We start from the raw sequence: 17195 nt of genomic DNA on the forward strand, positions 1-17195 counted from the left end.
ATCTATGGTGAAAAGACCAAGATGGTCACAGTGTTATATGACCAGTGTTAAAAAACATGGCAGCTGATTCTGTGTTACTCACCTAGCAAATATCACCCACTCAAACAAGCCACAAAAATGTTGAAGGGATTGCCATTTCTGCTCAGTTGATGGTGGTTTTCTGAGTCCCATCAGCCTGTGACCACAATCAGCTATCTGCCAGAGTCTCCTATCTCAAGCCCTACTTCCAGAATGGGATTTGAAATATGGCCAGGCTTGCCCTCACTCACGGTAATTCCATTATGACCTGTCCATGAGCCCCAAGTTTTAGTTGAATTATTTACAGTAACACACAGCCCAACTCCAACAAGACCAACTTCAATATTCTGTGAATCCTGTCATTACGGTTAGACCAAGAGCCTAGCAGATGTTGGCTTCAAGTTGGATGTAATGCACAAATTAGGCTATGACTTTTATAAATTAGTCCATGAAATTGGTTTCCCAGTGTATACCCAATGAGGAACTGCACACAAATAGTTTTAGCTCTTGGAGTGAGGTTGTGTTTACTTTGAGTCTGGTTAAATATCCATTATTAGCCAGAAATGAACCATGACGTCAGTTTGGTCTTTGTGGATTTCCTGATCTAGTGTTTATGGTAGAGACACACATTAATGGTCTAAGATAGTTAGGGAGATATCCGGTCCAATTAGTATCATACGATAGTCATTTTTCATGTTCCATTTCCCTGGGAATGGAAGTTGTACTGTATTAAGCTGTTACACGGAATAACTGACAAGATTGTGAGGAAAAGTACTTTTAAAACTTCAAAGGGCTATCCAAACCAAGGGGGTTTTGCTGTTATTTTTGAGAAGCAATGCTGCCTATAATGAATAGAATACTACATTTGAAATCAGGAGGAGCTGAGCTTAAATCCTCTCTAACAATGTTCAAGATGTGTGATCTTGGCCAAGTTACAACTTTCCCAAGTGTCACTTTCCTCTTCTGGATAATGGGGACCGCATATCTCTAATACTTTTTTTAATTGAAAGAATGTTTATAAAGTGTTTTTACAAACTTTACAAAATTCTATAGTAGTTAACTATAATTATTATTATTCCTATACATAGCTTGTATTAACTATGAAGACCTGAGAAAGAAGGGAATCACCTTTGATTGTTATAAACAATAGCAATAAGGTGGGGGGGGAACACTCTTAAAGGTTAATAATTCTGAGTTAAACACAATTTGAACAATTTTCAGGGTTTGTCTTAAAGTAATATATGAATGATTGGATTTATTTAGTCATATCCAGGATGACATGAGGAAGACTATTAGAACACTGGAACCTGCAGTCTTTTTGCTGGTCCTTAATAGCCCTACAATTAATTGAGGACCTAGGTGATCTAATAGCTTTTGCCCTACTTTTCCCTTCTGTGAAGTAAGAGCTGAAGACTTACTCCCTCCATGCTTTCAAGAGGTGAGATGATATCTTTGAGGTACTTTAAGGCCCTCAGAAGAGAGTTGTTTTAAGAAAGGAAGATGAAAAGCTTCAGAGATGAAAGGCTGATGGTCTTAGGGCCCCTTTAGAAGTAGACAGCTTCAACAAGATAGGTTTTGCAATCTCTGAACTGCGAAGCCCTTGGTATTCAATTTGTCATACTGAAAACTAGATATGAGAAAAAGGGAAAGTGGGAAGAAGAAAGGTAGTGTAATGGTTTGTTTTTCTTTTCTGTTCTTCTGCATAGGAAAAACAGGGAGGAAAGGAAGAAATGGTGGGGGGGATGATAGGAGGAAGTCCTTTCTGGGCAATTTGTTCCTGCTCAGTAGATGTGCTTAGAATTCTATTTTCTCTCCTTCCCACCTCTATTTGCAAGGGAAAAAAGCAAATTCCTTGTAACAAATACACATTATTAAGCAAAATAAATTTCCTCATGGACTATGTTCAACATATATATATATCTCATTCTGCAGCCTAAATCCATCAGTTCAGAAGGTGGAAGAGAGGTTTTATCATAGGTTTTCTGAAATCATGAATGTTCATTGCCTTGATTAGAGTTCTTAGGAACTCTAATAACTCAAGGTTATTACGTTACTGTGGTTACAGTTTATTATATGAATTGTTTTCCTGGTTTAGCTCATTTATTTAATGTTTATACAAGTTTTCAAAATCATGTTCATAATATTGATGCTATAATTTTTTCTTCTGATTCTACTCATTTCACTCAGCATTAGTTCATACTAGTTTTTTCAAGCATCTTTGAAACTATTTCCTTGATTCTAACAGCACATTTTTATTGTTACACAGAACATTCATGTATGGCAATTTTTGTTCACTCAGACACATATAGATCTATAGTGTGCAAAGGCAAGATGAGATAAAACAAGGTTCCTCACCATGGAGTCTATAGTCTAAACATGGATAGGAAAAAAAAAATTTAAGTAAGGAGTACATTAGAGTATTGGTCTCCAAAGTAATGTTGGGAGAAAAGGTTTTAGTATGACCTCCAAGGTGTAAGTCAGAGTCTGGGAGGCATAGTCCCTCCTCAGCCACACTATCTCATCTAGAAGATGCTCAAAACTGTCCCCTCCCATCTCTAGTCTAGCCCTCCTTAGTGTCATCATCTCAGGTTGGTCATAATCAAAATATGATCTAGATTCTCTGAACAGCTTCATAGGGAAAATTCCCAGGTCCCCTACCTCTCCTCTTCTCCTTGCTACTATCTCAGTTTCTTTGGATAGCTTACAAATGGTGCTCCATAATTTTGAAGCCATGGCTATCCTGAGTAAGAGTTCCATTCCCCCAGAAAAAAGTTGAGTTGCACAGAATGATGTGGTATGAATGAATTATAATACACATCTAGGACTTATCTCTGCTCCCCCCAGCTCCCAATTCCCAATTCCCTAACTTTCTCTTGGGTTTCTCTATTTCTAACACAGTCACTACCATATAGGGAGGCTAGATGGTATGGAGGATAAAGTACACAGCTTGGAGACATAAAGACATGAGTTCAAATGCAGCCTCAGACACTTAGCAGCTGTGTAATCCTAGATGTCACTTAACCCTATCTGCCTCAATTTCCCCATATTTAAATGAGCTGGAGAAGAAAATGGCAAATGACAAGCCAAGAAAATCCCAAATCAAGTAATGGAGATTCGGAAACAACTTTAAATGACTGAACGCCACCACATTTCAAAAAAGTGGGGGGGGGGAGACTATTGAATTAGAAATATATATACACAAATGTGCTATGTGAGTCTGAGGGGGGAAAATTCTTAAAAGGTGGACTAGGAAAGACTTCAAGGTTTCACTTCAGACACTACATAGGTTTTTATTCCTGTTGATATGGACTACAAATTAAATATCTATAAAGGATTAAATACTTGGCTTACAATGAGTACTTAAAGGTTTATCTCCTTTGCTGCTATGATTCTTTGGTATAAGACATCACTACTTGGAAAGTACATTTTTATTGAATTTTTTTGTAGCCTGAACCTATAACTTTACCAGAGTAGATAACTCGCAATGAGGCAGCTTTCTCTACCAGTGCCTATCAACACATGTTCAGAAATCTCTATACTCTGAGAAAGTTAGCTGGAACTGAAAGATCAGTTTACAAATCATCCCACAAAATCAGAGTGGGACTTGAACTCAATCTCTATAAACTTTTTGATATAACAGTCCTGATAGTGTCTGTTAAAATAAGCGTGGATTCTTTTACTATGTTTATTTATAAATTATATATATATATATATGTGTGTGTGTGTGTGTGTGTGTGTGTGTGTGTGTGTGTGTGTGTGTGCTACTCTTCATGCATTTAATAATTACATGGTAAAGCACATTTTTTAAAAGGCATTTTAAAAGTAAGACATGAAAGTAGTTGTGCCTACAGTCAAAAGAAAGCCATTGGTGTTAAATCCAGGAGGGTGAATTCTTTAGGGCCATCAACTGCATTGAAAATGAATTAGAGTAGGGAAAGATCTGATACTTAAGAGATCAATAAGGAAGTCTTCTGGGGGAAGTAAAGGGAAATTTTAGTTATTAAGGAATTACTGTCAGTGCCTGCACTAATGTTGTTATAACCCTCTTGTCCTCAGCAATGAAGAAGCTATCAGTAGGAGTTGGGGGAGGGGGGTAGTTAAGCAATAAGGGGTAAAGAGGACAGTATAATCAAGTCATTGAAGGGTGAGATTCAATCCATCTTTCTCCCATGTAACCATTCATGTGGAAATACCTTGGTCCCCTCAGAAAGCATGATATGTTACATCTCTGAAGATGAAAACTTTACTATAAATTATATATCTTTAAACCTAGGATATTCCTGAAAATACCCTAAGGGTAGAGTTCAGGAAGGGAGTCAACATAAATAAAGCTGAGGTTATGTACTATATGAGGCTATGCAGTACTTTATCCATTTCATCAGTCACCCCAAATCATTTTGATACCCAAAATATACCTTAAAATACTCAAGAATCAGAAATATATCACATTTATTTATAGCCACAAAAAGGGGACAGAATATTTGCCAAAGTTCAGTTGCATATTTCTAAATATTTTATGTAATCCCAAGTCCTCAAAGGAAGGTTAAAGAAAAAGTATAAAATTAGATTCTACTTCAACTGAAGTAGTGTTTCAGTGCTATACCTAAACCACTGCTTGTACCAACACAATTTGAAATTTTCAAATTAATCAATGCAGTCAATTCTCCGGTCTTTTTAAAAATATAAATCATTCTTCAATTTGTGGGAAAACCTGACATTATTTAAATGTACAAAATCAATCATTATTAAATAATGCATTTGAAACATTTACCTAGGACTCTAGGTTTGGATATACTATGTTGTCATTGGTTTGTCACCAGAAATCACATCCTGGTGCTTTTGCTGGTGTTGCTTGAACTCAGAAGTGCCTTACTGTATGGTTAATGCATAAATATAAGATTTTCCATGGTAAGGCCACCCTCAATTTACCTCTGGTGAATCACTGATCCCCAATTCAACCCTGCTGTACTGGGAAGGGAGATGAGCAGGATTGATATTATGCATATATTTAAAATAGCTTGAGTAGTTAAAAGAACTGCTTAACATCCTTGACTAGTACTGACCAGATTCTCAAGGCCATGCTTGATTAACATTGCCTTTCTCTTCAGGAACTAGCCATTACTGAACGTAAACATCATAATTCTTGGGGTTCGGAGAGGGTTGACTCCCTCCTCGGACAAATCTGGAAAATTTGTTTTTATTCCACAAAAAGTTGTCAAGAAACCTTCTTCGTTTTCAAGCTATATAAGATCTAATTAGACCTTAGCCTAATTGGAGTCTCACCCACAGAGAGGACACTCTGCCTGGGACCTTCCCAAGTGGGACTCTGAAGGCTGTAACCCATGACTCCCCAGCTGCTGTTGGTTCATAAGTTGAAGCTTCCCCAATCGGTGATTTATGTTTATGTAGGCTTTGCTCTTCATTGTATTATATTAGGACTAACTGGTTACTTTTGCTGTGAAACTGATTTATATCTACCTGTTTTATAATCACTTTATTAAATATACTTTTTAGTTTTGTTGGTGTGGATGTCGTTTTATAGGAGGGAATTGAAACCAAAACTCCTTAATCAAACACTTACAAACATGGGGGGGACCCACATCCATAGGTCAAGGACTCATACAGCATGCAAACATCACCAAAAAGTCCTGTTTCCTATCAAATCAAAGGGTGAATTACAACTGGGAAAGGCAGTGAGAAAGATGTCTGTACAACATCTCCCTCCACTCTAATATGCATAATGTGCAAGTCATCATGTATATGACAATATGGTCCTCTTTGATTACAAGGAAGGATGATGACCACTATGACCATACTACTACTGCCAGGACTCAAACTTGGCAACTTTAGGCTTCTAGGTCAGCCTTCTTTGCACTGCCCCACACTGCCTCTTAGTGGCTAAACTTTGCATTTTAATTGAAGCCTTTTCCCAAGTAGTTCAAAAGTTAACCACTTCTCACTACTCTGATATAGGTTTGATTTGTAGGAAGTATTTACTGAGCTATTAGTTAACTTTTTAAATAAAACTAAATTACTCAGACTCTAAATAGGTATATAGCAGCTCTAACATTGGCCATAAAAACAAACAACTGAACCATCAAAAAAACCCGACTAAACATCTAATTGATCATGGAACTATAGTAGATGAACATTCTAGAAAGGCAAGTTCATGAACTACTGTATAAAAGGTTACCACCATGTAGGCATGTTATACTAGGCCAAAAACAACAGTACCAAACAGAAGAAATGTATAAATGAGCAAAAGGTCAACAATATCTCTGTAGATAAGTTAAGGGTAAACTAGTACATTTTAGAGGTGGGAAGTAAGGGTTAAGTACCTAATAGACCTGATTAGGGATTAGAGGTAACAGTTCCTCCAGGACTAGACCTACATCTCAATATTTAGAGATAATCACTAGGAAGGAACATCTTGGAAATCCACACATGGACTTGTAGTCATTATAGGAATACTGATAAGCTAGAAGTCTCTGTCCAAACTCAACCTAATCAAACACAAAAAAAGATCAAGAAAATGACCCAGAGGCAGAACCAAATCTGAAGGTAAAGACAGGGAAGGAGGATGAGGGGAATGCCTAACATTGGAACTTACAATAGACTTAAGCAATGCAGATGAGGCCTGAATAGAACTCCTTCAAATCTACATCCTTTCTCTAATTTGTTTCAATTTTCAAACTGGTTTTTTTTTAGCTTTTCCTTTAATTTTCCCTGCCTAGAACTAGTTTTTATCTCTTTCCCCACTACATCACTTCAGTCATTCTACATTCCTGTAGGTCTATTTCCTGCCACAAAGCATTTCTGATAAAAGAAAATGAGCTACCTACTGTTCAATAAATAGTATGAGTTAAAAGAAAAAATAAATCTTAACAGAGCAATTGGGTCACATACTATCCCCGATTCTTTATCTTAAAAATCCTACCTTCCATTTTTTGTTTTAAAGTATTTCTTGCAACTATGATTAATCAAGTTTCTGTCTTTGTGTCTTAAGAAAAACACACCATTATTATAAAACATTCTGCCAGATGTTCCTTTTGTCAGATTGCTTTCTCAGGCAATGTGATTTGGGATTCATCCCTTTAGGTTTGGTAGGGGGTTGTGAAAGTCACAACAATTTATGTAAGTTTGGAAGAAGTTAAAACTGCTCCCCAAATTGTCTAAACTTGCCAGCAGATTGCAGTTAATTGGGATGTGATCTTTATAGTAAATACCAAGATATATAATTGACTTGATATATATAAGTCATTTCTCAAAAACGGTTTTCAAAATATTTTCAACAACCATATGAAAGAATGCTTCAAAACCACCAATAATAAGAAAAATTCAAATTAAAATAACAGAGGAAAATGGAAAATGACAGGAGAGGGATTGTTGGAGAAGAGACACTGTAATGCACTTTTCTTGAGGCTTTGAATTGAGTCAGTAATTGTGGAAGATGACTTAAAAATATATCCAAATGTTACTAAACTATTCATACCTTCTGACCTATGGATGCTACTATTGGGAATATATCCTTAAAAACAAGAAAAAAGGATTCAAATGAACTAAAATAAGTATAGTTGTTAACATGATAGCACAGAGTACATATTCAGTGGGAGTTAAAAATGAGCAAGTAATTTAGTTGCCTTCCATTCAACAAATGTTTGAAAGAAATGTTCACTACATCATGTTCAAATAGAATGTTAACATGGCATAACTGAATTAAAAGATTATATTACAATAGTCCCTATAAGAAATAAATAAAACCCAGGGTTTTCCCCCCAGCCTAAATTTCTTCTAATTCTCTTAGATCTTCAGAAATGTGATACTTAGATCAGTGGTATCAAAGTGTAATAGAAATGGAGGATGTATTTATTTTCAAAAAATCTAAATTATTAAATATTTCCCAATTACATTTTAATCTGGTGTGGGATATGCAAGGGAGTTTTATAGGGATTATGTGGCAGGCCACACAAGATAAGTCTGACTTAGATGACCACAAGTTACTTGTCCCTTTCACATTTATTTGAGGGTTTTTTTGGGGGGGGGGGTTAATATGGTAATGGGGTTAAGTGACTTATCCAAGATCACAGAGTTAGGTAATTATTAAGTATCTGAGGTCGAATTTGAACTTAGGTCCTCCTGAATCCAGGGCTGGTGCTCTATCCATTGCACCAGCTAGCCACCCCTCCTTTCTCATTTTTTTTAAAGACAGTATTCAAATATTACTAGTTTCTAAGTAACAGAAAAATTTATCAGTCAGTGAATAACCAAAACAAAGCCCAGTATAATCTTGAAAGTTACTGGAGAAGCTGGGAGATTAAAGACTTTCAAAAATTTTGTCCCATAAAATAAAAATTATAAATAATTAGGAAAGTATTTTTTGAAATGTTTATTTTAAGCCACTGCGAAAACAAAGACAATTGTGTGCAACTGGAATTCATCATTTGGTAATTAAACATAACATGAAGTTACTGAATAGCAAAAAGTGCCACTGTTACAAAATACAAGACTGAGTTACATAGAGAGTTTTACTTCGGTATACATCTAACTCATTAAACTAAGGTTGTGAATTACTGTACTACTGCACAATTAACAAAAACAGCAAATCCAATTAATATTAAATACTATTCAAATCTAACAATGAACTTGTATAACTATAATTTCGCCTATACAAAAGGAATGTACACAAATGTTACAAAACATAATGAGTAGCTAATACTGCATCTGTCTTTTCAAAACAAAAATACAGTAAATGCCTGAAAAAGGTCCTTGCTGACATTTGTAAGTTGTCATTTTCCACCCAAAAGAAAAAAACAGCAAAGAAAGAAACCAGAAATTTTTTTTAACCTTTCAGTACTAATTTTCATCAATAGCTACTAATTTCTATAAACTTCTTGTGTTGGTGACAGGATTTGTAATTTTGGGTATTCTTCTACACCCAAAGGATGAACAAACACCTCCTTATTTGCACCGTGCCTTTCCCTTTTCTCTCCTCCTGTCCCCTCCACAAAGAGATGGAAAGTCACCTTAGAAAACTGCAAATTCTGAGCTTGAATTACTGACAATATCAGATCTTGAAGAATTATTTTTGCTTGAACCTGCACCCTAAATATACATTGATGAGATAGTACTTTTTTCCCCAAATGAAAAGTTTAATCCAAGTGCTTCAAGGCCACATGAGTAAACTAAGTCATTTTTATGTAGACAAATGGCACATTTAGTAAGCAATTTAAACCTTTCTCAGCAGCAAAATAATATCCATTCTTTAGGCTAAAATAAAGCTTTACAGATAATTTATTTAAATTTATTTAAAATTTTTAAAATGAAGACACTAACCATAAATCCATAAGACTTTTCTTGTCAAAGGGATTTCAAACTTTTCCCTACTCCTTATTGAACTTTGAGATTCCCTCTGGTTTGTGAAGGTATCATTTGTGTAAAACAAAAAAAAAAAAAATCTTAAAATAAATCAGGTACTAATTTTAAACACATATCAAAAACATGACAAACTTCTTTTTATGACTGACCATCTAAAAGAATCAAATCTTAGTACATACTTTAATCAATCTGAAAATAAAGCTGTACGAATGCATATCGCATTTTATCTTCAGATTTTTATTTCTACACTTCTAGCAATAGCTTGAGATGGAACAGATTTCAAAAAAAAATCAACACAATTCACAACTTTACACATGTCGTTACATTTCATCAGGATTAAAATTCCCACAAATTGGAAATTTTATGAAATTAGAACATCAAATAGTTTTTATCGTTAAAAAATGTCAGTAACAGCTGTCCCAAACAGAGTTAAAGCATAAACTAAGTGGTCAAAATGAACTGGAAAAAAATCACACACACACACACACACACACACACACACACACACACACACACAGACACACACAGAGGTATCTTTAAGAAAATTTATTTTGAATTGTGAAATTGATTGAATATACTCTTTGAACCCTATTATTTTCTCTCTACCAAGAAAATTAAGTAATGCCTACTTACAAATGACTTTTATGTCACTGTCCTGATATGAATATGAAATTTCCATTTTTTTTACTATTAAGTAATCACATTTATTAACAACTCTGTATTAACAATTACTAAAATGGCTCTCTGAATTCAGTAATGTTCCAAAGAATTGTGAGTGAGGCAAAAATATAAAAGAATCTAATCTGAAAACAAGAATTACTGAGACAGCTACAAAAATCTCTGTTTGAAAAAAAGATTTGCAAAGCAATTAGTTATATTGTCACTTCAGAACAAAACAAATTCAGAATTTTGGTTTGCTGCTGATTGACTATGCACATTCAATTCAATGACAGACTTTTTAAAATTAGATTTGAAAAATACAAACTAAAATCCAATACACAATTAACCCATTTTATGGTTAATAAGAGAAAATAATCTTAATTTTTATAGCAGCCCACTGGTGCTTTACCTCATTGTCTGAAAAATTAATAAAAATCCTGCCTAACATTTCCTGCATTTCTCAGTCCAATTAAAAAGAAAAAAAAACAACTCCAAGATGTAACAGAAATGGTAAAAAAAAATTGCCACAAAATCTCAGGTTTTCAAATATTTTTTAGCACTTTTGCTTAAAAAAAACTTCACTGTAACAGTAATACTATTATTCATTGATAATGTTCTGAGAAAAAGCTGTGCCTTCTATTATGTGCATATTTGATGCTCAGAAAAAATAGATAACAAACAATAAAAGAACCCACAATGAAGGATGCATTGAAGGTCTTCCAGCTACTTTAAATTGGAAACTGAATTTAAAACTTATGATGTAGTGTGATGAAGATCTCCTAATCTCTTATATGTATCAATTTTAAGTTTACAAAGACAAATTCTAGGAAACATTTCATCCAAAAGGTTGGTGAAATACTATGTTGTAGGGGGGGAAAGCATATAAGGTTTAAAAAAAATTGTTTTTGAAAGTCCAACACATTTTCTGAAATTTGGGAAGGTCTTACCTCTTACCAGACAGTAGTGTTGTTGTAAAATCTGTCAATTAACTGTATAAATTTTTCCTCTATGCAAAACATGCCTGCTCTAGCATCATCTTTCATCTCTATTTTTCAGGATTACATCACAAGTTAAAATCAGAAATTTAATATATAAATAACAGGGAAATCAAAACTCTTCTTGCTGTAATGTCAGATTTTAAAGCACCTTTATAATTTTCTACAATGAATTCTCCCTAAGACACAAGTAAAATAAAATGAAATTTTAGAAATTGGGCAAAAATCATTTGCAAAGTCACAGGAATGTTTACTTAAACACATTCTCTCACATACACACTTTCATTCCAACATAAATTGGCAATATTGGCAAATAACCTGTTTTACTTGGTCAAAGATTATGAAACCTATCACTTCTGGTAATTGTAGCAATTTAAAATTTTAATGCATCTGCTCTTTAATAAATGATGTTCTTTTTTAAGCAGTTACAATAGGAAGTTTGATAGTATTTTAACTATGAAAAATAAAACTATGATTTAAAAAGATTGGCCAAATGACAAATTTTTCCAGAAGAAAAAACTAACCACAATCTTATTGACAACTGATGCCAAATTAGTCATTAATACTATTTTTTCCCAAAGGGGCATGTATGTTGCAAAATTGTAGCAGGTAAAAGTATTATAAATCTTATTAGCTGGCTAAATGCTATTAACAGCCATCTCAGTAATAAAAGTGTTTAATAAATCACAAATGCAGTTTTTAGCAGCACTATTGGACACAATGAAAATCCTGCAAGACAAAGTCACCTGAGAGCTTCATCATCAGACTTTCCTTCATATACCAATTTCTTAGTCTGAAAATGACAAACACATGGATAGAACACATGAAGATAATATTCCAATACAGATTACAAAGATATGAACTGGATTATCATACTGTATATATATATATATATATATATCACAAATAACTCAAAAAAGGTTATTTATTCACCTTCATCTATGCTAACAATGTTAATGTTTGCTAGTTACATTTTATCTGCATATGTATCTTTTCACTCAAAAGGAGGAATAAAATGAACAGTGGCTGCATTTGTTTTATGCATTTTCCAAAATCCAACAAAACAAAGGTGTGCATCTCTCTTCATCAGAAGCCTTTTCCATAATTTCATAATATTTAAGAACAGCCTGTAAGAGGTCTCCCACTTTCCATTCTTTCTCACGTACTCTTTTTGAAAGCTAGAAAAAAAAAGAAAACACAGAGTTAACCAACAATCAGGTAATCAAAAAATAGCTATAAGATGTTCTTAAAACATTTTTTTATTGCTAAGAATCTCAATGTGATGCATTACTCGACATCAACTAAGCTTCCCTCAAGCTAAAGACTTTTCCTTGCTGATGTCTAGAGGCAAATCTTTAAAAACAGGCCCTATGACTTATTTGGTGACACAAATACAGGGTACTTCAAGAACTAGTGCAAAGGCTTCATAAGACAAGAAATTCTCAACCTAAAGAATTTTGTTAAACCCTTAAGCAAAGAAATTTTAAAAAGTCAAATCTTAATAAAGGGATGAGGACTTTTCTTTTATAATACAATGTGGCTTTAAGAGACAATACACCTGAGGTTCAACTCAAATATGGTTTTCCAACTTAGGAAATGTTCATGATTATGTAAAATATGATCCAAGTTTAAAAATAATAAAAAACTGCCAATTCCACGTTGTCTTCATTCATATTTATATTTGAGGGAATTAAAATCTGCTGAGTGAGTGTGCTTCTAGGTTGCCCCTCTATTTTATCAAACATGACTACAAGTCTTCTGAACCAACTGGTAAAAGAAGGATGTGAAGAGACAAGATTCAGAGAAGTCTTTGTTAGTCATAGCTCTCAGGGTTCCAGCTACCTCTTGGTACTATTTAGTCATTCTCTCTGCCTCAGAAAAAAGGAAACAAGCAATGGTGAGGAGTTTCCTATGAGACAGGCAATTGTATATTTTACTTCATTTGATTCTCACAATTGTACAAAGTAGGAGCTATTATTATCACCATTTCATAGTGGAGGAGATCCTGGCAGTCAGTTCAGAGACTTGTCCAGATTCCTCTCACTTTTCTTCCTTGATGCCATCAAAATATGCAAAAATAAAAAAAATGAAATACAACTATGATATTGAACATTAATATTCTATTAGAATATCAAATACTTTTAACCAAGAAGAAATGTAAGAAACTGAAAAGCAAAGAAACTGATACTATGTTAGATGCATTAACCCATGAATACTACAACTACCTCTTTGAATGCTTCAAGGAAATTCCACACCAGAGCTCAAGCATGAATGCTACACATTTTTAATCGTTTTTTTTAAATTTCACTTATACTAAAAATGGTGATGAGAGGAAAATGACTATTAACATCAACTGGTCAAAGCAAATAAAAATCACCCTTCTCAAAAGTTAGCATGCAAATTATGTGAAAGCTGTTAAGTCCTTGAAGTCTGGTCTTGATGAATTTTTACTAATTCAATATTCAATTTCTTTCAGTTAACTTGGAGCTATATCAAAAACCAATAATGCAAGAAAGACAACTGTTAGCCATTAGACCATCTTAGAAATTTGTACAGCATGCCTAAAACAAAGCAGGTGTGTGATTAAAACAGCTTATAAGCTATCTGTCCCTTATTTCAGAGTTCTTTTTTTGCATGAGAATCTATAACTTTATACTTATTCTCTCTAAAGGACATGGTCTATTAATACAGATTCATCAAAATATTTCCTCTCACACTTGAGCTCATATTTTATTATTTAGCTAACATGGTACTTTTGATTATAAAGCACTGCCATAAAGACTCTCATTTGAACCACTCAATAACACTATAAAATAGTTAAAGTACCATAATTCACATTTTTAATAGATGACAAAAATGAGATCATATAATTAGCAGAGCAAATCATCTTAGTCAAAGTTGCAATACTATGTTCAATATTCTTTTCATTATGCAAATCCTGAATTTTTATATATAAACATACATACATATATATATATATATTATATATTATATACACATATAACATGTAGACTAGCCTTTTAGAGGACAAGTTTATTTAATAAAATTTGACTATTCCTATTAAGGGTGTAGAGATGAAATATGTTTTGCACATAGTAAGGGCTTAATAGATAACTGCTGAATTAATGAATTCCAAGTAGCTGGAGGGTCTGTTCAGCTCAAGAGTTAGGATGGAAAATTTTCATGCTGAAAAATACAAACTGCAGATATATAAAGCTTCCCAACTTCATCATAATCAAAAGTAATGGAAAAATATAACAGCCAGTAAGCTGGACCATTTTGCTGGCAGGTGGGGGTAGAGGGGCATAGAAAAAAGAGGCGTGTGTGTGCACACACATGCACACATGAGCAATGCCCACCCACATGGACATACTTATGCATGTGTGTACTTACACCTAGAGCAATGCTCTGGGTGGCACATGTATCCTATCTCAGACAAGACACAAGGAAGGCAAAGTCCTAGTTCTTAAAAAGTTAAGCATTCTCAAAACCTATGTACACACCACCATCAAGTTGTGATAATAAACAATAAACTCCTTTTCAACTAAGCAAAATAGTAGTAGAATTGGCCTTCAGTTATTTGTGAAAAAACTGTGTGTGTGTGTGTGTGTGTGTGTGTGTACACACACACACACACACATACACACATACACACACACACACACACACACACACACACATATGTATATGGAAGTACTTTTAAAAAGACAGAAATAGACAACCTAGAATGCCAAGGTCTATAATGTCAAAACATGCCTCAATACCATAGCAACTTGACAAAACCAGACCATTAAGATTAAGCTATCAAATAGCACACCCAGTAAGGGAACTAAGCATCATATTCAAAATTCCAATACCAATAAGATAAATTATAAAGCTAAAGGCTCCAATTTAAGCTCATTAGATTGACCCAAGTCCTGATATCTATAAGGTTAATTTATCACTGACTCAACTGCTATATTCTTCACTGAGACCTGAAGATTTTGTTTAGAATAACAATATAAAATCAAATTAAGACAATAAATTATTATAGTTCTGAAACAGAAAATTTACTATAATTCTAAAACAGAATATTGCCTTTAACTTAAGCTGCTGGAATCTTATTTCATGGTGAACCTGATGGAGACATTGAGCCAAGGGCACCTTTACCCAAGAGGACTGGTGAATGGGTAATACTGACAGGGTCTGCAGTCCTTTAACAGAACTCACCAGCATGAATTCTTTCTTTGAAGAGTCATGGAAATAAAGTTGTTCCACCTCTGCCTCAGAGGCAGCCAGCCACTGAAGAGCAAGCCTCAGCTGAGAATCCATAACACATGGGGCCAAATCAATATTCATTATTAGTAGTTTCTTCCCAACTTTCTCCAAATCTAATATTTAAGACAAAACAATCAAGAGAAGAAATATATGTATCAAACTCAATCACTATATTTTATCCCAAATATTAATAAGGAGTTTACAGTATGTCTTATTATTCTAAAAATAAAGATAATAGAAATCTATTTTTTAACCATTCCATCAAAAGGACAAATCTCACAAATTACATTTAAGTTGTTGGAAAAGTTAACTCTATTACCCATTTCTTCTGCTATATATTTAAGCTAAACATATACTTTTGAAATTTTAAGCAGATTGTCTAAAGTGCTATGAATAATATAATTAATGTCTAAAAATTAAAACTATAAGTCATACAAATAAAAGGAAAAAATTGTCACCAAAAATCCTAAAATAAATTTCTTACAAAATTAATTTGAAATACATACATATTAATGTATGTGTATATATATGAATTCAAAAAACCACATATTCAGATTTCTTTTATATAAATATAGGTAATATAAAATGTGCATGAGAAACTAGTCTCTGTAAATTCAAAACATCTGCGTTTCAAATGGGCTTATACCATATTAAAACAAACTTTACTTTCATGTTAAACTGTTGAAATGAATGCACAGAGCAATTATTTACAGAACTAGTAATTAAATTAGTTATTTACTGAGGGGAAGAAAATACCCATGAAACTGATATTCTGGAATACAACAGAGAGCAGTATCCCATTAATTGGAAATGCAAGAATCAAAAACATACAGATTTTAAATTAAGTCCAAGTTCTGTCAGTAACTTGTTCTGTGACCTTGGAAAAAGTCATTTAATATAACTAGGTCACAGTTGTTTTATATATATAAATAGGCTAGTTTGCTTCCAGTTCTAACTATCACAATGTTAAAATACATAATGTTATATACATGCACACGTGTGCACAGGCTCTATTAACACAGTTAGAATTTTAGTGCCAGATAGGAACTTGGAAATAATCTAGTCCTAATCTTACAAATGAAGAAAAAAAATGGTGGAATTTGACTTGCTTAAGATTGAGAGGGGAACAATAATATAAATTTAGTTTTAAAAAACAACTTTATGAGTAGACAGAGCCAGAATTAGAATTTAATGTTTATTGGTTCCCCAGACTTGGGTTTTTCCCATAAATCAGACTGAAAACCAAACAAAGACTACCATATACAACTGGAAAGCACAATGAGTCTAAAGTAATTAGGATCTTATAGATTTGATAGACTGGTTATTATAAAGCAGGGAGAAGTACAAAAATCACTATTGCACAATAAAACCATAATTAGAATAAAATCAAAATATTCAATTAATTGAAAATCTGCTGTTTTTAGACTATATGAAATAAGAAACAACTCTCCCCCACTACACAAGCACAAGCTACTTTCAAAAAAAAACATTATATATAATAATAAAATAATAAATAATAAAATAAACATAATAAATTTAGGCTTAAAAGGAAAAAAAAAACTCCTCCCCAACTATTTCTCTAGCTATACTATAATACAATCAAAATTGATATTTACAATGACCACAGAGAAAAGGTCCTGAAAGAAAATTCAATTATATTCACCGTATTATATAATCTAAGACAAGAAATACATATATTTTATAAATACTTCCAAGACTGATTAAAGCAAAATAATTTTCTGGTTAATCCTCAACCCCAAAATATCAACAAATCAAGATAACCAATTCTCCAGAAGGTTAAACAAATGCTGATACATTGATATGGGTTTCTACATTAGAGTATATAGAGTAGGACTCACTAAAGGACTCACATTTGTATAGCTTTTCCTT

General features: G+C 33.4%; 1 protein-coding gene across 4 annotated transcripts in view; it reads right to left on the reverse strand.

The window, feature by feature from the left end:
- Nucleotides 1–8389: 8389 nt before the first annotated feature.
- The window catches only part of AKAP11 (A-kinase anchoring protein 11), a 92869-nt gene continuing 84063 nt past the window's right edge, over nt 8390–17195 (reverse strand). For all 4 annotated transcript variants that reach the window (XM_074191731.1, XM_074191733.1, XM_074191729.1 and 1 more), the window contains 2 exons: nt 15258–15418; nt 8390–12226 (listed from right to left, as the gene is read on the reverse strand). In XM_074191731.1, coding sequence (XP_074047832.1) covers nt 12086–12226; nt 15258–15418 — 302 coding nt within the window. In that variant the 3' untranslated portion in view covers nt 8390–12085. The remainder of the gene's footprint in view (nt 12227–15257; nt 15419–17195) is intronic.

The sequence above is a fragment of the Macrotis lagotis genome, chromosome 6, assembly GCF_037893015.1.
Source record: "Macrotis lagotis isolate mMagLag1 chromosome 6, bilby.v1.9.chrom.fasta, whole genome shotgun sequence".
NCBI classification, from domain to species: domain Eukaryota; kingdom Metazoa; phylum Chordata; class Mammalia; order Peramelemorphia; family Peramelidae; genus Macrotis; species Macrotis lagotis.